This window comes from Amblyraja radiata, chromosome 18, assembly GCF_010909765.2.
Source record: "Amblyraja radiata isolate CabotCenter1 chromosome 18, sAmbRad1.1.pri, whole genome shotgun sequence".
Lineage (NCBI taxonomy): Eukaryota > Metazoa > Chordata > Chondrichthyes > Rajiformes > Rajidae > Amblyraja > Amblyraja radiata.
This window is the reverse complement of record NC_045973.1, coordinates 35,799,667-35,823,216: the sequence shown is the minus strand read 5'-3', so window position 1 is coordinate 35,823,216 and position 23,550 is coordinate 35,799,667. Positions and strand designations below refer to the sequence as shown.

At 46.4% G+C, this 23,550-nt stretch overlaps 1 protein-coding gene across 2 annotated transcripts in view; it reads left to right on the top strand.

Annotated features, from left to right (window-relative positions):
• plxnb1 (plexin B1) overlaps window positions 1–23,550 on the top strand; it is a 259,521-nt gene that overhangs the window by 156,551 nt on the left and 79,420 nt on the right. The window contains exons 3-6 of one of the 2 annotated variants that reach the window (XM_033037130.1): window positions 2,768–3,899; window positions 8,888–9,070; window positions 16,784–16,912; window positions 18,835–18,935. In XM_033037130.1, coding sequence (XP_032893021.1) covers window positions 2,775–3,899; window positions 8,888–9,070; window positions 16,784–16,912; window positions 18,835–18,935 — 1,538 coding nt within the window. In that variant the 5' untranslated portion in view covers window positions 2,768–2,774. Of the gene's footprint in view, window positions 1–2,764; window positions 3,900–8,887; window positions 9,071–16,783; window positions 16,913–18,834; window positions 18,936–23,550 lie in introns of both variants that reach the window. The other variant, XM_033037129.1, reaches the window with a different exon arrangement.

Here is a 23,550-nt window from a genome sequence, read left to right as displayed (position 1 = left end):
ACTCTCCCACCTGCCTGAGTTTGGCCCATATCCTTCTAAACTTTTCCTATCCTTGTAGAAAAGTACCGAAACAGGCTCTTTGGCCCACTGAGTCCACTCAGTGGGCCAAAGAGCGGGACTAGTGTAGATGGAACATGTTTATCGGTGTGGGCAAGTTGGGCCAAAGGGCCTGTTTCCATGCTGTGTGACTCTATGATCCAACCCAATAAAACTCCTGAGGTGGTGGAATCTGCTTTGTGTTTTTAAGATCATCTTTTGTGGCTTCATTTCTTGCCCCAAAAACCCGAGAGTGATGTTCTTACTGGAACGTGAAGATAAAATTTGTTTGTTGGCTTGAGATTTTCCATTAATTTGGGCGGCACAGTGGTGCAGCGGTAGAGTTACTGCCTGACAGGGCCACAGACCCGGGTTCAATCCTGACTACGGGTGCTGTCTGTGCGGAGTTTGTGCGTTCTCCCCGTGACCTACGTGGGTTTTCTCCAGAAAGCTCCAGTTTCTTCCCACACTCCAAAGACGTACAGGTTTGTCGGCTAGGTACACAAAAATGCTGGAGAAACTCAGCGGGTGCAGCAGCATCTATGGAGCGAAGGAAATAGGCAACGTTTTGGCCCGAAACGTTGCCTATTTCCTTCGCTCCATAGATGCTGCTGCACCCGCTGAGTTTCTCCAGCATTTTTGTGTACCTTCGATTTTCCAGCATCTGCAGTTCCTTCTTGAACAGGTTTGTAGGCCAATTGGCTTGGGAAAGATGTGAATTGTCCCTAGTTTTGTGCAGGATAGTGTTAGTGCGCGGGGAATGCTGGTCGGCGTGGACTCTGTGGACCTGTTTCCACGCTGTGTCTTTAAACTAAACTCATAATTAACCTCAGCACCCGCCTGCTGCCTCTTGCAAGGGCCATGCTTATTAACATCACAAATAAAAGAGAGAGCACTGTTGTTTCTTGGATTTCGCGACTAATGTGTTTGATCCATTCAGAGAAAACCTTCTGTTGCATGTGACCTACTTTCCTCAGCCTGGGAATGTTGTGTGCACTGAGGAATTACATCAAAAAATTGATCTTGAATAACGCTTTGCAAACAACTTCTTACGTTCATCGAGAATCTTAAATGCTGCATAAATTTAGCTAACAAAAATCAAAAAAATGTTTTATCTGGAAGGGCTAGGTTGGGCTATGTAACTGACCGCATGTAGAAAAGAGGAGCCTTGAATCTTTTTTATATCTAAAGAAAAATTGAATTGGCTAATTGGGGCGGAATAGTGGCGCAGCGATAGACTTGCTGCCTTACAGCGCCAGAGACCCGGGTTCGGTCCTGACTACGGGTGCTCTTTGTACGGAGTTTGTACATTCTCCCCGTCACCTGCGTGGGTTTTCTCCGGTTTCCTCCCACACTGCAAAGGCGTACAGGTTCGTAGGTTAATTGGCAAATTTGTTAATTGGTAAAATTGTCCCTAGTGTTTGTAGGCTAGTGTTAGCGTGCGGGGATTGCTGATCGGCGTGGACTCAGTGGGCCGACGGGCCTGTTTCGGCACTGTATCTCTAAACTAAACCAAAATGGATAAGGCGAGAGAGAGAGAGCGCAGGAGGAACTGAGGCAGCTGGAATAACTGCCACAGCTGGCAGGCAGATGCTGTAACAGCAGAACTAATAGGTTTCCCTGATTGACAAAATTGGGCGGAATGGACCCCATCAACTCCATGAAATATTTATTTTCTCATCACAGAAGTCATTTGCTTTAAGCAAAAAAAATTCACCCTCTCCACTGGTGACCTAGGAGCAGAAGGAGGCCATTCAGTCGCATAAACCTATTCTGTCATTCATTCAGTTTAGGGCAGTATGGCATCTTGATTGTGTGTTTTTCCTTAACCTTATTACCCTGCCTATCAAAATAAAATCTAGCAAAGTTGCATTTGTTTTCATGGTTATAATGGTCATTTCCCCTTCAGTTGTGGGCAACACTGGCTAGGTACCAAGATGCAAAGCCACATAGAAAGATTAGTCTTTTTATGAATCCCTTGTCGCGTGACATTAATAAACACTGATTGTTCAATGAACCTTCATTTCTAGAATAACCCTATTATGTTTCCGCACATCATTCCAAAAGCTCTGTCCTGGAGACACACAGTGTGGAAACAGGTTGTTCGGTCCAACTTGCCCGCACTGACCAACATGTCCCATCTATTCTAGTTCCACCTACATGCGTTTGGCCCATTTTCCTTTAAACCTGTCCTATCCATGGACCTGTCTAAATGTTTCTTAAACATTGCGATAGAACTGGCCTCACCACCTCCTCCGGCAGCTCGATCCATACACCCACCACCCTTGTGCATATACCTATGTGTTGAAAGGAACTATCGATTTTGGTTTATACTGAAGATAGCCACAAAGTACTGGAGTAACAGTGGGTCAAGCAGCATCTATGGGGGGGGAAAAAAGGAATGGTGACATTTAAAAAGTCTGAAGGTTTCCGACCCGAATCATCACCATCTTTTTTTTCCAGAGATGCTGCCTGACCCGCTGAGTTACTCCAGCACTTTGTGTCTATCTATTTGCAAAAGCTATGTTACATTTAAATAATGTCACCAGAATACACTGATAACATGGTCTCTGCATGGCCAGAAGTATCTGGTTAACAGTTCAGTGCCATTCCAGTCTCTGTTACTGATTTCATTGCCTTCAAGTAAACGGTGACAGGGTCCAAAATCATGGATGTGGGTTTGGGATTTCCACCAGCCTGTGAGTGACTCTTCTCTCTTCTGTTTCAGCACCTTGACCATGCTGTCTGGGACCATTCTCCTTGTCATTGTTTTCACCAGTGCTTGGAGCTGCCGTGGAGACAACTACAAGTCCTTCAATAGATCCGACACGAGGTTCGAGCACCTAACGGTGGATCCCGAGACTGGGAATGTCTATGTGGGTGCCGTGAACTTCCTCTTCCAGCTGACCTCTGAGCTGTCGGCCCTGGTGGTGCAACCGACCGGGCCCCAGAATGACAGCAAGGACTGCCTCCCTCCGGTCACCCGTACCGACTGCCCGCAGGCCCGGCCCACCAACAACCACAACAAGCTGCTCCTCATCAACCCCTACGGCAAGGAGCTGATCACCTGCGGGAGTTTGTTTCAGGGGATCTGTGAGAAAAGGAGTTTGGGAATGATTAGCCGGATCTTATTCCGGCCCGAGCGGCCGGTCGACACTCAGTACGTGGCCGCCAACGACCCCAATGTCACCACGGTGGGACTGGTGGGCCTGTCCAAGGGCCAGACGGCCGTGCTGTTTGTGGGCCGCGGCTACACCAGCAAGGGGACCGGCGGCATTCCGCCCATCGCCACTCGCAACCTGGTGCTGGCGGAGCCGTCCAGCCCCGATTCCCACCCCACCTTCTCCTACGAAGATACGGCAAAGTTGTCCGTGGCCGGCCGACTCCCGGAGTACGACCACCACTTTGTTAAATCGTTTATTTATCAGTTGTCGGTCTATTTTCTCTTTTACCGCCGTGACCTCAAGTCCCCCTCCCGGGAATACAAGACGTACGTGTCGCGGGTCTGCCTGGGGGACATGCATTACTACTCCTACGTGGAGGTGCCCCTGGCCTGTCGGGCGGAGAACAAGAACTACAACCTGCTCCAGGCAGCCTATGTCAGCAGGCCAGGGCAGGGGCTGGCCGCGGGGGCTCTCGACACCGACGGCGATGTCCTCTTTGCCACCTTCGCTATCGGCCACACGTCCACGGCCAAGCCGACGGAAGAGTCGGCGCTTTGCATTTACACCATGAGCCAGATCGACCACATGATCAACCAGACCCGGGACCTGTGCTACACCAGGCACGGCAAGGCCCCCAGCGGCGTGGGCGTAGCCTACATCGAGTATGAAGTCAAGTCCAGTTGTAGTGGCCTCACGTCAGTAAGTACCTTTTGTTTTTGTGTAGTTTTTTTTTAGTGTTAAGTTTATGTTAAGAGATACAGTGTGGAAACAGGCCTTCCGGCCCATCTGCTCCATGCTGACCAGCGATCCCTGCACACTAGGCTAGAGAGGCTCGCACTCTATATCTTGGAGCACAGGAGGAAGAGGGGGGATGCTCTGGATGTGTATAAAGTCATTAGAGGAATAGATCGGGTCGACGCACAGTCTCTTGACCAAAGTTGGGGATCGAGAACCAGAGGACATAGGTTTAAGGTGAGTGGGGAAAGATTGAATAGGAATCTGAAGGGTAACTTTTTCACACAAAGGGTGGTAGGTGTAATGAACGAGCTACCAAAGGAGGTAGTTGAGGCAGGGACTATCGCACTATTTAAGAAAAATGTTGACAAGGTCATGGACAGGATTGGTTTAGAGGGATATGGGGCAAACACAGACAGGTGGGACCGGTGTAGATGGGATATGTGGGCCGGTGTGGGCAAATTGGGCCGAAGGGCCTGGGTTCATGCTCTAGGACTCTATGACTATCCAACACACGAGGAACTAATTCCAATTTTTACCAAACCAATTAACCTACAAACCTGTACATCTCTGGAGTGTAGGAAGAAACCAGAGCGCCCGGAAAAAACCCATGTTTTTTATGGGAAGAGCTCATGCAGTTTATGGTACAAACTCCATACAGACAAGCACCCGTAGCACTCAAAGGGTCGAATGGCCTACTCCATCTATTGTCAAACCCGGGTCTCTGCTGCTATAAGGCTGCAACTCTAATGAGGCCAATTCTTGTCTCATTTCGTCTTGAGCTTTTAATGTCAGCAATGCTGCCCATGAGATGCCATCTATCTAATGCATTGGGTAACAAAAGATCTGTGGACCAAGACATATACACAAGTGGGCTCCAATGTTGGATTGACAATGTCACATAAAGGGAACAAATGTACAACCCCTCTCCTGTTATTTCCGTGAATATGTTCAGGAAGGTCATAATATTATTCACATTATCAATTATATATTTTTTAATTGCACGTGCACATTATAACGTAGACAAAAGAACACAAAGTGCTGGCGTAACTTAGCGGGTCAGGCAGCAACTCTGAAGGACATGCATTAGGGGGAGGTTGCATTTACTCCCCTCACCTGTGTCGACCTTTTACCTGCCATGCTTTGTCCTGCCTCTCCCGTCTTCCAGCTTTTTTTTCCCCCACCCCCCAACAACCAGTCTGAAGAAGGGTCTCGACCCGAAATATCACCGATCCATGTTCTCCAGAGATGCTGCCTGACCTGCTGAGTTACTCCTACACTTTGTGTTGTTTTGTGTGTTAACCAGCATCTGCAGTTCTTTGTTTCCACTACTTGCCACTATTAGCCAGTAATCCCATACTCGGATTATAGCAGACAATCGCCAATAAGGAACACCATCCCCCCCCCCTCCCTCCCCCTGGTCCAATGTAGCGAGGCGTTACTGTAGTTGAGTGAAGAAAGTATATGCATTTTCATAGCAGCCTTCACAACTCTGAAGAGTGACCATTATTTTGATTCAAAGCAGCAGGGTACAACAGCTGAAACCAAAGAAAACTGAAGAAGGGCCCCGACCCAGAACATTACATATTCATGTTCTCCGGCGATGCCGTCTGAGCTACTCCAGAACGTTGTGTCCTTTTCTGTAGACCAGCGTCTGCAGTTCCTTGTTTTCAGCGAAGGGGCAGCACAGTGGTGCAGCGGTAGAGTTGCTGCCTTGCAGCGCCAGAGAGCCAGGTTCAATCCTGACCACGGGTGCTGTCTGTATGCAGTTGGTATGTTGTCCCTTTGACCGCGTGGGGTTTTCTCCGGGTGCTCTGGTTTCCTCCCACACTCCAAAGATGCACAGGTTTGTTGGTTAATTGGCTTTGGTAAAATTGTCCCCAGTGTGTAGGATAGTGCTAGTGTACGGGATGATCGCTGGTTGGCTTGGACTCGGTGGGCTGAAGGGCCCGTATCCGCACTGTATCTCTACAGTCTAAAGTCCAAACCAGTAACTTGCATATTCGGTGTGGGCTGGTGATGTTAACCTGGTGATGACATTTGTTTTCCTCATTCTGCTGCAAATTTCCTCAATGTTGGATGTGTTGGAATTCTATCTACTCCCTAATGGCCTGATACTTCTATTGCTCAATTTGAAACTGGCAAATGACCAAATCTTAATCGGATACCACCTGCAGGACAATTTTTATTATTTCATTGTTCACAATTTCAGCTTGACTAAATGGATCCAAATTAAATGGTTATGTGTATGTATGATCGCTTTGGATTAGTGCCAGTGCAATGAGAGAGTGGGTGGCGCAGCAGTAGAGTTGCTGCCTTACAGCGCCAGAGTCCCAGGTTGAAACCTGCCTACGGGTGCTGTCTGTACGAAGTTTCTACGTTCTACCCATGCCCGCGTGGGTTTTCTGCAGGAGCTCCGGCTTCCTCCCACATTCCAAAGATGTGCAGGTTTGTCGGTTAATTGGCTTCGGTAAAAATCGTAAATTGTCCCTAGTGTGCAGGATAGTGCCAGTGTACGGGTGATCACTGGTCAGTGCGGACTCGGTGGGCCTGTTTCCGCACTGTATCTCTAAACTAAACTAAGTAGACACAATTTATAAATGTGGGCCTTTCTGTCCACGGATGCTGGTCGAATTTGAGAAAGAAAATTGGTGCAATGGAGACCTGCAGATATGGTTAGTTCAGGGCTATCCACTCCATTTCAAGGAGGTAACCCGGCTCAGGACAGTGGAGCAAGACTGTGCATCACCGCAGCTCCAGCAGGCGACAATGAAACCATTTTGCAGAGATTGTTGCTGTCTGCAGTAGCGCTGACTCTTGGTGGGTTAGAGACCAAAATGGGACGTAGTATAGGCAGACACTGCTTCCTCTCGTGAGAGGCTCGATGGGTGTGGAGATTGAAAAGGCTGCAAGTGTGGATTAGGGTCACTGGTTAGAATTAGAGAGATGAGCCTTGCGAGCTTTGGGCAGCATGGTGGCGGTAGAGCTGTTACCTCGCACAACCAGACACCCAGGTTCAATCCTGACCTCGGGTGCTGTCTGTGGGGTTTGCACCACATGCTGTGTTTACTACAGGTGCTCCGGTTTCCTCCCACATCCCAAACACCTGGTTTGTCGGTGAATTGATCTCTGTAAAGTGCCCCTAGTTTATAGTGGGATAACTAGTGTGAATGGGTGATGAATGGTCGGCGTGGACCGAAGGACCTGTTTCCACGCTGTATCTCTAAACAAAACAAGATATTGCTGAATTGGGCCCGTTTCTTGTAATAAGTAGACTGTTATGCATGATGCTAATGCTTCACTTTCATTCTCTCCTATCTAACCCAGATCTTCAGGCATGTTTTCATGCACGGCTGCCCAACTGTTTCTCAGATAAATTGGTTAATGGTGCGCAAGAGGCTTATTTTTGTTTTGATTTATTCTACTCTGTGAAGGAAGGGGAATTCATCAAATCCCTCGGTTAGCTGGGACGTTCAATTCTTGATAGAGAAGCCGGGTTTTGGCAGCCGAGCGGTTTGATGGCTCGGGTCTCACTTGAACATTTCCTGGGCTCACAAGTTTGCAATATCAGACTCTATGTTCCAAGTAAATGGAGTGGAACTGGAATAGCAGCGAGGCAAATTAGACGTGGCACTACTCCGCGCCCCACTGTACCCGTGGCGAGTAATCTGTCGTGGCGAGCCTCCGCGTCCCCTTGGGTAAAGAGGCAAGAACTCAAGAGCACAAATTGCTTCATCCATTTGTAATGTAAAATGCACCAAAGCACAAACATTGTGAAATGCTTCCCTGCAATATTAAACAAGTCGTTGGAGCCAGGCTAAGCAAATATAAAACGTGTAAGGGGAAAAGCGAATGTGCCAAAAGACTTGGAATTGGATCAAAGAAGCAGATGGAAAAAAGGACCGGCGAGATTTTTAGATAAAAGGAGAACTGTATCATAAAGATGCTTTATATCGCTAATTTAAAAATAGTGCCCAGATGTATGTTTGGCAACCTTTTTATTTACGTACACGTTAAGTCCTGATCTTGTATGACCAGCTCGTTTGTGCAAACCATCGGAAAGGGCCAAAGCTACCACAGTTTTGATTGCCTCCTGTAATTACTAATTGTATTTGTGCTGCCTGATCTGGATTAAGCAGAGCTTAAATAATCGGTAAATGCTGACTGGTTGTCATGTACGATACAAGTTAAATGTCGCCTTTGCTCTCTGGCATTGACAAATGATTGGCACAGTTTGCCTGGTTGCAGGCAAATGAAGGTCAGTCATATCTGGTACATTTTAAGAGTTGTGTCGAACACAAATTGCTGGAATAACTCAGTGGGTCAGGCAGACATGGATAGGAGTCATTTCGGGGTTTGGACCCTTCTTCAGAGTAAGCCTCCAGCACCTGGTATCCCACGGCTATCCACAGCAATGGACAGCGATCCCATGGTGTCTCCCATCCAAGTACTAACCAGGCCTGAGCCTGCTTAGCTTACGAGATGAGAAGAGATTGGGCATTTTCAAGCTAGTATGGCTGTGGCCAATGAGTTGGTAATGACCATGACAGTAATTCATGACAATATGACCATTCGTGACCGTAATATTATTCTGTCTGAGATAGATCATAGGAGGGAATGAAATGGGCAATTATTTATGATTGTAACATTAATATATCCAGAATGGACTTCAGCAACAGAATAGGCTTGTTGACCCAAATTCTTGTTCCTTTACAAACCAATGCAACAAAATGTATTGACAAGTAAAATATTTGGTTTCTAACGTGCATTTTAAAGTCGAAGAGGAAGAGAAAGAATCCTGACCTGAACCATCTCCTCCTGTCCATGCCTTCTAGCGATGCTGCCTGAGTTACTCCAGCACTTAGTGTCGTTCTTCCGGTTGAGACACTGGTTCAATGTTCGCCCGTTGAATAATCTAAGCAGCAGTGCTATCTCTTCGCCTTTCTCTCCAGGACACTCTCAATGCCTATCCCTGTGGGTATGACCATACGCCCAGTCCAATCGCCAGTCACATTCCCATTGAGGCATCCCTGGTGTTGAAGGTTGCCCAGGGTCGGCTGGTCGCAGTGGCCGTCACTGTGGAAATGGAACACACCGTCGCCTTTGTGGGAGATGACAAAGGCAACCTCCACAAGGTAAGTACATATGTGCTACATAGCAGAATCGGGCCATTCGGCCCATCAGGTCTACTCTGCCGTTCAATCATGGCTGATCTATCTTTCCCTCGCAACCCCATTCTCCCGCCTTCTCCCCATAACCCCCGACAAATTAAGAATCTGTCAATCTCTCACCTTAAAAATATCCATTGACTCAGCCTCCACAGCCTTCTTTGGTAATGAATTCCACAGATTCGCCACCCTTTGATGAAATAAATTCCTCATCGTCTTCTTTCTGAAAGATGCATCCTTTTATTCTGAGGCTATGACCCCTGGTCCTAGACTCTCCCACTGGTGGAGACATCCTCTCCACATACACTCTATCCAGGCCTTTCACTATTTGGTGAGTTTCAAAGAGCTCCCCTCATCGTCCTTCTAAACTCCAGCGAGTACAGGACCAGTGCCTTCAAACGCTCATCATATATTAACCCAGGCACAACTCGGCCTCAGCTGTCATCTGTGGAACATCATCATCCCTTGGACCTGGTGTTACTCCAAAGACGCCACTCAACGAGATCACTCAATTACCTCCTCTGTTTCTTTTCGAGGCTTGCTCCACTAATTGCCAGTAATTGGCCTCCCAGAGTTTGGCTGTCAGACAAGAAGTAGTTGAATCTAAAATGTCCATTGTTGCTGGAAATGTCATTACTTTCGGCTTCACAATGGACAGATGCAGAAGAGAGAAATCCCCTTGTTTGGAAGTAATGGGTATGTTATCACAGTGATCTGGAAGTTTACTAGGCTGACAGCAGTCATTCGGCTCTCCATGTCCATGCTGATCGATAGAATCTAGTGTAGTTCAGAGATACAGCATGGAAACAGCCGAGAGCAGGGGTGCAGAACAAAGGACGATCTGGTGTGGGGGAACTGCTGTGAGGGGGAGGAGGGACAACAAAGGAGGTCCAGCTGTGGGGTACTTTGTAACATTGTCAGCGCCCATTATGTGGCGACTCTTTGCATACCTTGAGTATGCAAAAACAAAGAATTTCACTCTGATTTGCCATAGGTGACAAAGTATTTGTTCATTCGAAACAGGCCCTTCAGCCCACCGAGTCCATGCCAACCATCCAACAACAGTTCTACATTATCCCATTTTCTCACCCACACCCTATACAATGGGGCCAATTTTATAGCCAATCAACCCTCAATCTTGCACATCTTTGGGATGTGGAGGAAACCAGAACACCCGGAGCAAATCCACATGGTCACAGGGAGAACTTGCAAACTCCACTCAGAAAGGGCCGAGGTCAGGATTGAGCATGGGTTGTGAGGCAGCAGCTCCATCAGCATCGAGTCATACAGTCGCTTTGGCTTAACTCATCCATGATGATCAATATGCCTCATCTAAGCTTGTCCAATTTACCCATTTATGGCCCATATCCCTCTAACACTTACCTATCCATTATCTGTCCCAATGTCTTTTAAATGTTGTTATATCTGTCTCAACTACTTTCTCTGGCAGCTTGATCCATATACCCACCACACTCTGTGTGTAAAAGCTGTCCCTCAAGTTCCTATTAAATCTTTCTCCCCTCACCTTGACCTTATGTCCACTGGTTCTTGATTTCCCTTCCCCAGCAAAAAGACACTGTGCAAGTCACCCTATCACAATGGGTCACAATACTCTCGTGTCACCATTCATGGTCAACAGCCTTGGGCCCCTTGCATTTCCGGCAACTTTTAAATGTGACGAGGTCTTCAAGTTCTCCCACCCTTTCACACAGTATCACATTCCATCATTGTTCAATGAATGAGGGACATAAACATTGTCAACTCTCCTCTATTCCAGCGTCCGACAAGTTAAAAAATTACGAGATCGGGATTCTACTTGTCAGAACTTTTTTTTTTTTTAAACACTTTAATTTTTCTCAGTCAACTTTGCTCCAGGGATAGTAATCCCAACGTTTGTCAGTCTCTCTTCATAATTATAATCATCCTTCTAATCCCCATCCAAATTCTGCTTAATATTCAAACTGTTTCAAGTATCTTCCTTCGGGGTTCAAGCGACGTGAACCAGCTTAGTTAGTTAGGACCATTTGTCCCTTTTCCACAACTCCTAGCATGGACCATTTGGCCTTAGTCCACCATGCAAACATATGAATTTGGAGACAGGTACGTGGATAGGACAGGTTTAGAGGGATGTGGGTGGGCCATTCTGCCCCTTGTGCTTGCTCTATCATTTCCGAAGGTCATTAGTCATAGTATTGAGTATAGATGTTGGGAGGTCACACTGCAGTTATTTAAGAGGCTGCATTTAGAGCATTGTGTTCAGTTCTGGGCACCATGTTATAGGAAAGATGTCGTTGGAAAGGGTGCAGAGATTTATGAGGGTGTTGCCAGGACTCGAGGGTCTGAGCTATAGGGAGAGTTTGAGCAGGCTGGGACTCTATTCCATGGAGCGCAGAAGGATGAGGGGTGATCTTATAGAGGTGTGCAAACTCATGAGAGAAATAGATCGGGTAGACGGACAGAGTCTCTTGCCCAGAGTAGAGAAACAGAAACCAGAGGACATTAGTTGAAGGTGAGGGGGAAAGATTTAATAGGAATCTAAGGGGTAACATTTTCACACAAAGGGTGGTAGGTGTATGTATAGAGCTGCCAAAGGAGGTGGTTGAGGCAGGTTTAAAAAACATTTAGACAGGTACGTGGATAGGACAGGTTTAGAGGGATATGGGCCAAATGCAAGCAGGTGGGACCAGTGTAGGTGGGGCATGTTGGGCCAAAAGGCCTGTTCTGCAAATTCAAAAGACTCTGACTGCAAATTCATGGCTGATCTGGTTGTATTCCCAACTACATACAATCTACCCACATTAAGCATCTATCTCCCTCTCTAAGAAAACATTCAAAAACGCTGTTTCTACCATCCTAGGAGAAAGTTCCTAAGGCGTGTTATACTCAAAGGAAAACCAAAACAACTTCCTCTATTTTAATTGAGAAAATCCTTATTTTTAAGTAGTGACCCCCTTGCCCTAGATAACCCCACAAGAAGAAATGTATTCTCCACCTTGTCAAGACTCCACAAAATATTATATATTTCCATTGTTTAAACTTCCCATACAAGCCTAGTTCACACCATCTTTCCTCGCAAGATAACCATTCCATTCCAGCTATTAGTCCAGTAAACTTCCTCTGAGCTGCTGAGATATTAACGTGATTCTCCCTTTCTAAATAAAGAGACCAAAATAACATTTACGATTTACAGCATTATCTGTTTTTGGCTTTTTGAGAATTAATGTGTACTTGGGGACTGTTTTAGAGGTTGAGAGGGGAGAGTGGGGAATTTAAGGGCTTGGCTTACAGTTTAAGCCTCCATCTGAAAATATCAAAAGATTAGAGGACGTAGCTTTAAGGTCAGAGGGAGAAAAGTTTAAAGGAGATGTGAGAAAAAAGTCTTCTTTTCTGGTGTGGGTGTCCAGAACATGCTGCCAGAGGTGGTTGTGGAGGAGGAAGCTGTAATGCTAGTGCCATTTAAGAAACTTTCAGATATGGATATCCTTACATGGATATGCAAGGAATGGAGGGATCGGGACCACATTCAGGCAGAGATTGGTTTAACTTGGCAACATGTTCAGTGGGTGGGAGAGTCTGTTCCTGTACTGCACTGTTCCACAGTATGTTCTATTTATCAGCATGAAAACTATAAATAACTTGTGTAAGCAACTCCTCTCTGCTCCTTTGACAAGAGGTGGTTATAACTAGACCGTGTAAACCTCAGCTTTCCATTCCCACTTGTCCTCTGTTCTCCTCCTCCTCCTTCCACCGTGCCGTGTGGAATCATGTTACTGGACAAATTGACCTTCTCCCTGTAACCGCGTGGGTTTTCTACGGGTGCTCCGCTTTCCTCCCACATTCCCAACTTTGTAGGTTAATTGGTTCTTGCAATATTGTCCGTGGCGTGCATGATAGAACTAGTGCGTGATCGCTGGTGATTGCAGGTTGGCGCAGACTCGGCGGGCTGAAGGGCTTGTTTCCACGCTGTAACTCTACACTTAAAAGAAACCTAAACCATCAAATGTATTTATTTATTATTATCACCTGTCCTGAGATACAGTGGAATAGGCTTCATAGGCTTGGCTACAACTTTAACTATTTACAGCTACAATTACAACTATAACGAACTGCAGCTTCAGTTACTTGCGACACAAACGTTAAAGCCTCCAACAGTGCCTTAACTTCTGCAGCACATGGTGACTGATGCAGGTTCAACTCCTGCTGTGGCAACTGTGGCGTTTAAAATTCATTAAATGAGAACCAAGCTGAGAAGTCGGTATAAACACCAGGGCAGTGAAAGCGGCTCACGAGCATCTTTTAGGAAGGAACGATGTGTTCCATCCTGTGTGATGCCATATTTGTGGTTGACATAAAACACGCACGGGCACGGCACAAGAAGAGGCCCATCAGCCCACAATATCATGCTGGATGTGATGTCAAGTTAAACTAATCTCCTCTGCCTGCACGTGATCCGTATCCCTCCATTCCCTGCATATCCATATACCTATCTAAAAGCCTCTTAAAATGCTTGTATCGCATCTGCCTCCACCACCACCCCTGGCAGCACATTCTAGACACCCACCACTCTGTATTTTGAAACATAAAAGTAGTTGCTGCCCCACACATCTCCTTTAAACTTTGTCCATCTCACATTGAAGCTGTGCCTTCAAGTCTTTGCGATTTCCACCATGGGGGAAGAAGGTTCTGATTGTCTACCCTGTCTGTGCCTCTCATAATACCATACACTTCTATCTGCTCTCCCCTTAACCTCCAACAATTCAGAGCAAATGTGGATGGTTTGTAACTGACCACGAACACGGCATCGCAGACAAACTTGGTAAAAGGTGATGATCTTTACAGGGCCTTGTGAATGATTACAAATCATAATGGTTTTGGAACGACCAAGATGGGCTTAGCACACTCTAGGCTGCAGAAGGGAGAGTGCCTAGGTTTGTGCCAGTACTTACTATCCATTGTCTGTCGCTGGACATTAGGTGATGATGGTAACTGAGCTCTTGCAAACTGACTACCATTTGCAACGTGCTAGTGAGGGTAGGAACAGGATGATGGGGGAGGTGAATGTGTGACTGAGGAGATGGTGCAAGGGGTAACGATTCAGATTTCGGGACCATTGGGATCTCTTCTGGGGCAGAGGTGACCTGTACAAGAGGGGTGGGTTGCACCTTAACTGGAAGGGACCCAATCTTCTGGCAGACAGGTTTGCAAGTTCTATATGGGTGGTATACTAAACAAGGTAGTATGGATGGTGATGAAAGAATGTTTAGTAGACAGAATAGGCAGGAGCAAGGCGTGAGCAAGGAAGGACTGTTGGTTTGAATTGCAATTATTTTAATGCAAGAGGCGTGGATAGTGGGGTTGCCAACTGTCCCGTATTAGCCGGGAAATCCTGTATTTTGGGGTAAATTGGATTGTCCCATGCCCCATATTTAACTGCTACTACTCGGGTCAAGGGGACTGTCGGATCGGAGCGACGCGTCCGGCCCCGCCTCACCCGTCCCGACGTAGTGCAGCCCTTGGAGTGCAGCAGCAGCTCCTCGCCCGTGGCCCCGTCGGTCGGCAGCCCGGCCAGCTGTCAGACCTTCGGACCTTCACTTACCGCCGACACCACTACACCTCCTTCTCATGGCCGATCATCGGTTCATGAGTTGGATGGGGCGCTGGACTTTGCGCGCGATGTCATGAGGCCCGATCCAAAACTCCTCAGCTGGCCTGCCGGCTGTGCTTTGTGTGCAGTCCAGCACCCGGGCCAACTCATCATTCACCCAGCCACGGCCGAGTCGTTCAACGAATTGCCGTCGGGAATTGGTCCCGTATTTTGACCTTTTGTCCCTTATTTGGGAGTAAGAAAGTTGGCAACCCTAGTGGATAGGTACGGGCAAGTGGGACATTGTAGCCAGAACCTGATTAAGAAAAGGACATGACTGGCAGTTTAATGTTCCAGGGTGCAGATGCTTCAGGAGAGATAGAGGTGTGGATAAAAAGGGGGAGATGTTGCTTTATTGGTTAAGGAGGATGTCACGGCAGTGGTTGGAGAGGATATTACTGACAGTGCATCCAGCGAGGCTACATGGATGGGGCTGAGAAATAAGAAAGGGACGATCACCTTGTTGGAGGTAAAATACAGACCCTTAATTTTTTTTAACTTCATTGTAGCAGAATCAAGCTGAAAAGTTGGTAGAAACAATGGGGCAATGAAAGTGGCGCTCACGGGCATCTTTAAGGAAGGGAACGATGTGTTCTGTCCCATGTGATGTCAGATTTGTGGTACATATAAAACATAGACTATTACAGCACACAATCAGGCTCTTCAGCCCACAATATCCATGCTGAATGTGATGTCAAACTAATCTCGTCTGCCTGCACGTGATCCATATTCCCTGCATATCCATACACCCACCTGAAAGCCTCAAATGCCTTCATCACCGCTTCCACCAAAGGGTGGTAGGTGTATAGAACAAGCTGCCAAAGGAGATGGTTGAGGCAGGTACCATCACAATGTCTAAGAAACATCTAGCCAGGTGCATGGACAGGGCAGGCTTAGAGGGATATAGGCCAAAAGCAGGCAGGTGGGACAAGTGTAGATGGGGCATGTTGGTCGGTGTGGGCAAGTTGGGCCGAAGGGCCTGTTTTCACACTGTATGACTCTGCCCCTCTGACTCTGGCTGAGGTTCGCGAGGGAGTGGCAGCAGTCGGGTGACACCGGCACCCTTTCACTGTTCCAAGAGGAAGTGGAGAGAAACACAGAGAAATAAAATCCAGCCATGGGAAAAATAATTCCTTCTTAAGTGACGGCACTTTGTTTTGCAATCAAAGGAAATTCTATCAGCTGCACTGTGCTGAATGAGCCTCACCCATGCTCCAAGGATTAGCCCAGTAACATGAGCACTGCAGCAAGGTAGTAACTGGGGGTCGGGCCATTCACATGAACTGGAGAAATGTGGTCTGTGTGCTCAGTTAGAACTAAGGTTAGCAGGGCAGGGTAGCAAAAGGTTCCTGCTTATTGAAGTGGCACAGTGGTAGAGTTGCTGCCTTGCAGCGCCAGCGACCCAAGTTCGATCCTGACTATGGGTGCTGTCTGTACGGAGTTTGTACGTTCTCCGGAAGCTCCAGTTACCTCCCAAGCTCTCAAGAGATGCACAGGTTTGTAGGTGAATTGGCTCCGGAAAAGATTGTAAATTGCCCCTCGTGTGTGTGTAGGATAGTGTTGGTGGTCGGGGATCGCTGGTCGATGTGGTCTCGATGGGCTGAAGGGCTTGTTTCCACCCTGTGTAAAATGTATTCTTGAATTCTACAGGGTCCCCTGTCACTTCTGTAAAAAATGCAGCCAAGGGTTCCAGCAGCTAATGGGTGGTAAAGATCCAGTTGCTAAAGTCAATTGCATATGAAGATGAGTGATAACTAATCTACAAACTGCCTCAGTTGCACTAGGGACTTCCAGATTTGTTTAGTTTTTTTTTCACTATTGGCTTTTTGATTAATGGATTAAAACAAAAAATGTTTGGTTATTATTATGTTTATTGAATATGGTGTTTACAACCTTGTGTTGCTGCAAGTAAGAATTTCATGCTTCCGTTTCAGTACATATGACAATAAAACACTCATGACGCTGTTGACGTCTTTGGTGCCAAGTCGTGACTTTATGGATAAAAGAGTTCTTTTTGCTTTCTTCCTCTGCCCCAGGTGTTTGTGATGCCGTCTGGAAAGGTGGAGCAGTATGCAACGCTAACAATCCAGCCCAATGTTCCAATCAATGGTGACCTGGTATTTGACCGTGACGAGGACTACCTTTACGTCACAACCCCATTGAAGGTAAATGCACTGTGAAGTGAAGCCTAGCGCCCGTTTAGTTTAGAGATACAGCGCGGAAACAGGCCCACCGAGTCTGCACCGACCAGCGATCCCTGCACATTAACACTATCTTATACACACACTCGGGACAATTTACACTTATACCAAGCCAATTAACCTTTCAACCTTTATGGAGTGTGGGCGAAAACTGAAGATCTCGGCGAAAACCCACGCAAATCACGGGGAGAGCGTACAAACTCCGTACAGACACCACCCCGTAGTTAGAATCGAACCCGGGTCTCTGGCGCTGCAAGCACTGTAAAGCAGCAACTCTACTGCTGCGGTAACTCTACTGCCGTGCCGCCAGTCTTGGGTGGATTTAAAGCTCTGGTGATGTTTTTGTAGCCAGAATATTTTAATTGGAGCAAAGAGAAATGAGTGAGATCACCTGGAACTAGCAGGCACCTAGCTGTGCAATGTAGGTTCAACTGTGCCTTGCATAGCAGATGAAAGGGACTGGGGGAAGGTAGGAAATGAAAGGTTTAGTGCACTGATGTAGCTCTCAGTCAGATGAGAGAAGCCTGTAGTTAGAGCGTTCCCAAAGATCTCTGTGTATAATTGTCCAATATTGAAACACAGATGGAATATTTTTGACTCTGGACAAAAAATCTGAAGGGAAACAGCAGATCGCAGGAGGAAAGCTTCCATTTGTACACTGAGAGATGTTTCAAAGGAGGCTGAGAACTCCGTGTTCAGTGATCACTGCTGCAGCACAGCAGGGGGCAAGGTTTTCTGCGGAATACATTAGCGTTATTCTTTGATCCAATACATAAATGGATTTAAGTTCATGGTTTGCAGAGTGTATTTGATTTGATTGGGTTTGTGCGGTGAGGTTAAGGGAAGAGACCCACCCAGTGGCAGTACTGTGGTGACTGGGAGAGTGATATTCTGGCCCCTACTGTGCAGCACAAGGTGGCTGCATTTCAGTGAAAGCAAATGAGGAGGGGTGGAGGCTCAGTGATTTAAATATCAAAGGCAAGGTTAGTTTAATTTATTATGATTATCACGTGTACCGAGGTACAGTGAAATGCTTTTTTTTTTTTTTGCATGCTATCCAGTCAGCTTAAAGACCACACATGATTACAATCAACTCCAGCATTTTGCGTGTAGCTTCAATATAAACCAGCATCTGCATTCCTTCCCTCGCATAACGTCCATAGGCGGGAAGAATCCAAGGTCTGGGGCGTTGTACTGAGGTTGGGAATGTCGGGAATATCCCATAAAAGGGCACAAGGTGCTGGAGTAACTCAACGGGCCAGGTGCCACCTTGAGCCACCCGAATAAGGTGGTGGTGGTGGAGTGGAGGATGATGGGAGGGCAGCACAGCCGATGACCCCTTAGCAAAACAGAACTGAAGACACATGTCAGAGAGAGGCCCAGTGCAAATTGGAGGAACAGCACCTCATATTTTGCTTGAACAGTTTACACCCCAGCAGAATGAACATTGACTTCTCTAACTTCAAGTAACCCTTGCTTCCCCTCTCCCACCATTCCCCCCCCCCCCCAGTTCTCTGACCGTCTCCGACAACATTTTATCTCTGTTTGCTTTGTTGTTGCCTTCTCCTATCTTACAATGATCTACTCTACATTTTCTTTGATCTCCATTCCCTTTTGTCCTATTTTCGCACTCCACTTCCTTATCTATGTATCTCTCTCTCCCCTGGCATCAGTCTGAAGAAGGGTCTCGACCCGAAACGTCACCCACTTCTTTTCTCCAGAGATGCCTGCCTGTCCCGCTGAGTTACTCCAGCATTTTGTGTCTACCATCAGAAGACATACAAAGATGTTTCTGCCTGTGGAATTAAACACAGTAAAAAGAGAATGCTTGGCTGTGCCTGCGTTAAAACCACTTTGTGATCCTTTTGCTTCTGTTCCCATTACAGGTGCTGAAACTTCCTGTTAGCGAGTGCTCAAAGAAGACTGACTGCCTGTCCTGTCTGCAGGCTAAGGACCCATACTGTGGCTGGTGCATCCTGCAGGGCTGGTGAGTCTCAATTTAGGAGGAGAATGTCAGATGATTCCACGACTCCAATCTTAGTTTAGTTCAAAGATGCAGGGAGCCACGAAGATGCTCCCCAGACATCGCCAAGTCTCCGCTCACTCCGGGCATTGTCGCCGCTTCACTGACACACACCCTCAAACACAACCTGACACACACCCTTACACACACACACTGACACACACACAAGGTTTAAAGGGATTTGGGTTATGTGGATACATGGGACTAGTTTAGATGGGGCATCTTGATCTGCATGAACAAGTTGGGATGAAGAGCCTGTTTCCATGCTGTAAGACTATGACACACTGTAGAAGGGGTGCAATTGCTCTGGAGAGGATCCAGGGGCGATTTATGAACACGTTGGCAGGGCTGGAATTTTTGTTTCACTTTAAAGAAAGGTTTGATAACTGTGATTGTATTCTCTGCAGCAATGGAGGTGAAGAAGAGACTTAGTTGAGGTGAATAATATTATGAGAATAGGACCTGTTTCGCTTAATAAAGAGTGTAAAAAGGAACTGCAGATGCTGGTTTAAACTGAAGATAGATACTAAAAGCTGGAATAACTCAGCAGGACAGGCAGCATTTCTGGAGAGAAAGAATAGGCGATGTTTCGGGTTGAGACCTTCAGACTGAAGAGGTTGAAAAACAGCCAAATAGATGTAAAACACAATGACTGGAGATGTGTGTTATCCAACTAAGGGCAGAAATCAAAATCATGTGTTCATCTTTATTGACGTGTCACCATAATAAATATTACAGAAAAAAATTATAGGGTGGCATGGTGGCGCATCGGTAGAGTTGCTGCCTTGCAGCACCACAGACCCAGATTGGATCCTGACTACGGGTACTGTCTGTACAGTATTTGTACATTCTCCTTATGACCACATGGTTTTCTGTGGAAATTCCGGTTTCTCCCACATCTGAAAGAAGTGCAGGTTTGTAAGCTAATTGGCTTCTGTAAATTGTCCCTGGCATGTAGGATACAACTGGTGTATGGTAGATTGCAGTCAGTGTCGACTTGGTGGGCCGAAGGGCCTGTTTCCATATATATGTTTTACATACATCGAAATTTCATTGAACCATATACGGTTGAATATGTGGCATTATTTTCATCTTGTTTCTATAGTCAAAGGGTAAGGTTGATTGATTTATTTGTGCAGATCAGTGATGGAAGTCTGACTCGTGCCTTGTTTCTATGTTTTTGTTTCTCTATATATATGCATAACAGCATGAATTATAATCTGATTTCCATACATGAATATACTAAGGTCATTCATGTGCTGCATCTGTTGATCAGAGCCTGGCTCTACTGTGGAATGTAATTAGGAATGTAATTTAGCCTAACCTTATTCATACCTAATCCAATTTGAAGCATAAATGTTGCATCAAGTGTAAGTTAAAGTATGCACCAGATTCCACAATTTCAAACTGAAAAATGCAAAAGCTTCCTACCGTGGGAGGGGACTCACCCTCCTCCGTGGATTTGATTCTGCATTTATTACCTGTCCTTAATTTGCTTGAAGTAAGGGACTTGTTGGCCTGCTTCAGGAGGGCAGTTAAAACAACCTTCTAATTGTGGCTCCCAGCCTGACCTGATGGGGATGGCCGATTTGCTTTCCTAATTGTCGGCCATATTAGTACAATCCACTAGTTTCCAAGGCCATTGTTGCTCTTACTAGTTTATTTATCCACGTTTATTTGATGACTTCAACATGAATTCAATGCAAATCAACCTCCTCATCCGCCACCCCCTTCCCCCCCCCCCCCTCCCCCATCCCCCTCCCCTCCCCTCTTATTGCCAAGGTGGTATTCAAAGTGATGTCTATAAGGTTAATGATCCAGGACTCCCAGTTGCTTTTCCAATACATTACCATTCCTCCGTAACCTACTGCCTTGAGTATGAGGGAGGCAAGCATTGATTTAATAAATTAGGTTGGCAAACGGATGGATGTTAATGTGATTTGGTTAATAAACAATAAACCTGAAGCACAAAAACACATGACTGGGTATTCAATGGCAGAAGCACGAAAGGATTTTGATGTAATTATTAACCATTCATTGAAGTATGCAATCGATGCAATGTCCAAGCCAGCAAGTGTTGGGCTATATGTTGAGGGTGCTTGAATGCAGCTTGACAAGGCAAGTGAGGTCGGGGAATGCGGCTATGCCTGGTATGATGTTTGCAAAGCTTTGGAGCATTTTATCGCTCAAAGAATGGTGCAGCATTGCTAGGATTTCAGGCTGAGTGCTTCTAACTGTAAGCTGACCCAACCTGGACTTTGTTAACATTGGAGAAAGCTCACTAGAGGGGAATGTAACCAATGGTTTTAAAATAGCAAGAAGAAGAATTGGAAGACATTACAGTTTATATGATTTGGATTGCAAACAGAGAAATTAAAGTCGGGAGCCCAACAATTAATAAACCCGCAGTGTACGTCTGCCTCCTGCAGAGTAACAGTCATGTGGGCTCAACTTTCAACAAAGGAGGTTAATGTTGTGTTAAATATTAACTTCATCAATGTAAATACAGTAAATACAAGCACAAGAATGCTTCAGAGGGAGATCATGCAGCGCTTTGATGTGGCTTGCCAAAGAAAACATTTGGATCAAGGTTTAGAAGGTTGTGCGACCAGGATGAGACAAACAATGGGAGTTGTCCCAAATGTTCAAAGTGCAGCTTCGTCCACCGACCGACATTGCTGGAGATTCAGTTGAGTTTAGAGATACAGTGCGGAAACGGGCCCTTCAGCCCACCTAATCCGCACCGACCTGCAATCCCCGCACACTAACACTAACACACACACACACACTAACACACACACACACACTAGCACACACACACACACTAGCACACACACACACACACACACACACACACACACTAGCACACACACACACACACACACACACACACTAGCACACACACACACACACTAGCACACACACACACACACACACACACACACACACACACACACACACACACACACACACTAACACTAGCACACACACACACTAGCGCACACACACACACACACACACTAACACACACACACACAAACAATACAATACAATACAATACAATACAATACAATACGGTTTATTTGTCACATTGCACATAAGTGCAAGTGAAATGAATAAACACACACACACGCACACACACACACACACTTACTATTTATCTACAAATGTGTATGTCATAGGGGTGTGTAAGGAAACTGGAGCTCCTGGAGAATACTCACGCATGTCACTGGGAGAACGTGCAAACTCCGTACAGGGCGCCATGGTGGCGCAGCGGTAGAGTTGCTTCCTAACAGTGCTTGCAGCGCCAGAGGCCCGGGTTCAATCCCGACCATGAGTGCTGTTTGTTCGGACTTTTGTAAGTTCTCCCGGTGACAGCGTGGGTTTTCTCCAAGAGCTTCTGTTTCCTCCCACACTCCAAAGACGTACAGGTTTGTAGGTTCATTGGCTTGGAGTTTGCATACATGATGTATGTGTAAATTGTCCCTAGTGTGCGTAGGCTTGTGTTAATGTGCGCGGATCGCTGGTCGGTGGGCTGAAGGGAATGTTTCTGCGATGTGTCTCTAAACTAAAATGGCACACATAGTCAGGATGGAACCCGGGCCTCTGGCGCTGTGAGGCAGCAACTCTACCGCAGCACCACAGTGCAGCCCATTCAGCTACATATCCCGGCAATTTGCAGCTGATTTGGGAAGGGAATTGTGGTGAGGCTGCATCAAAATTCCTCGAACCAAAGCGTGTTTCTGAAAGTACTGCTCTGGAGGACATGGTCAAGTGGATTATGATTCTGCAGACCTCGAATGAATCGAGTGAAATGGCGTGGTCCAGAATGTATTTGTGCAGCCAAATGATAACTTTAACCCATCTCTACACTCATCCTCTTGGTATTCCGGGGCACGTTTTCTCCTCGTAAAATCTGTTGCCGAAGGAGATGCAGTTTGAGCCGGCCAGCCCAATATCTGTCAGGACAAGTGAGGGCTGTAGTCTGCATTCCATAAGAGTAACATCAGTTGTTGCGTTTTATTACGCTACCAATGTTATGACAGACGGCTTCTAAGTGGGATTAACTCCTTCAGATCGGGTGGCACCCGTGTATGATAAACTCCTTTGTTCATAAGTCACAGGAGCAGAATTAGGCCATTTGGCCCATCGAGCTGAATTTGCCGTTCAATCATGGCTGATCTATCTTTCCCTCTCAAACCCATTCTCCTGCCTTCTCCCCATAACCCTTGATACACATAATAATAATGAATCTGTCAGTCTCCACCTTAGAAATACGCATTGACTTGGCCTCCGCAGCCTTCTGTGGCATTTAATTCCACTGATTCACCACCCTCTAACTAAAGACATTCCTCATCTCCTTCCTAAAGGTACATCCTTTTATTCTGAATTTATGCCCTCTGGTCCTAGACTCTCCCTAAAGTGGAAACATCCTCTCCACATACCACTCTATCCAGGCCTTTCACTATTCGGTAAGTTTCAGCGAGGTCTACCCTCAACCTAAACACCAGCGTGTTTACAGTTGTCCACGTTGATGGAGGAGTCGAGGTTACTGCGTAAAGCACTGGAGGATGTGGCA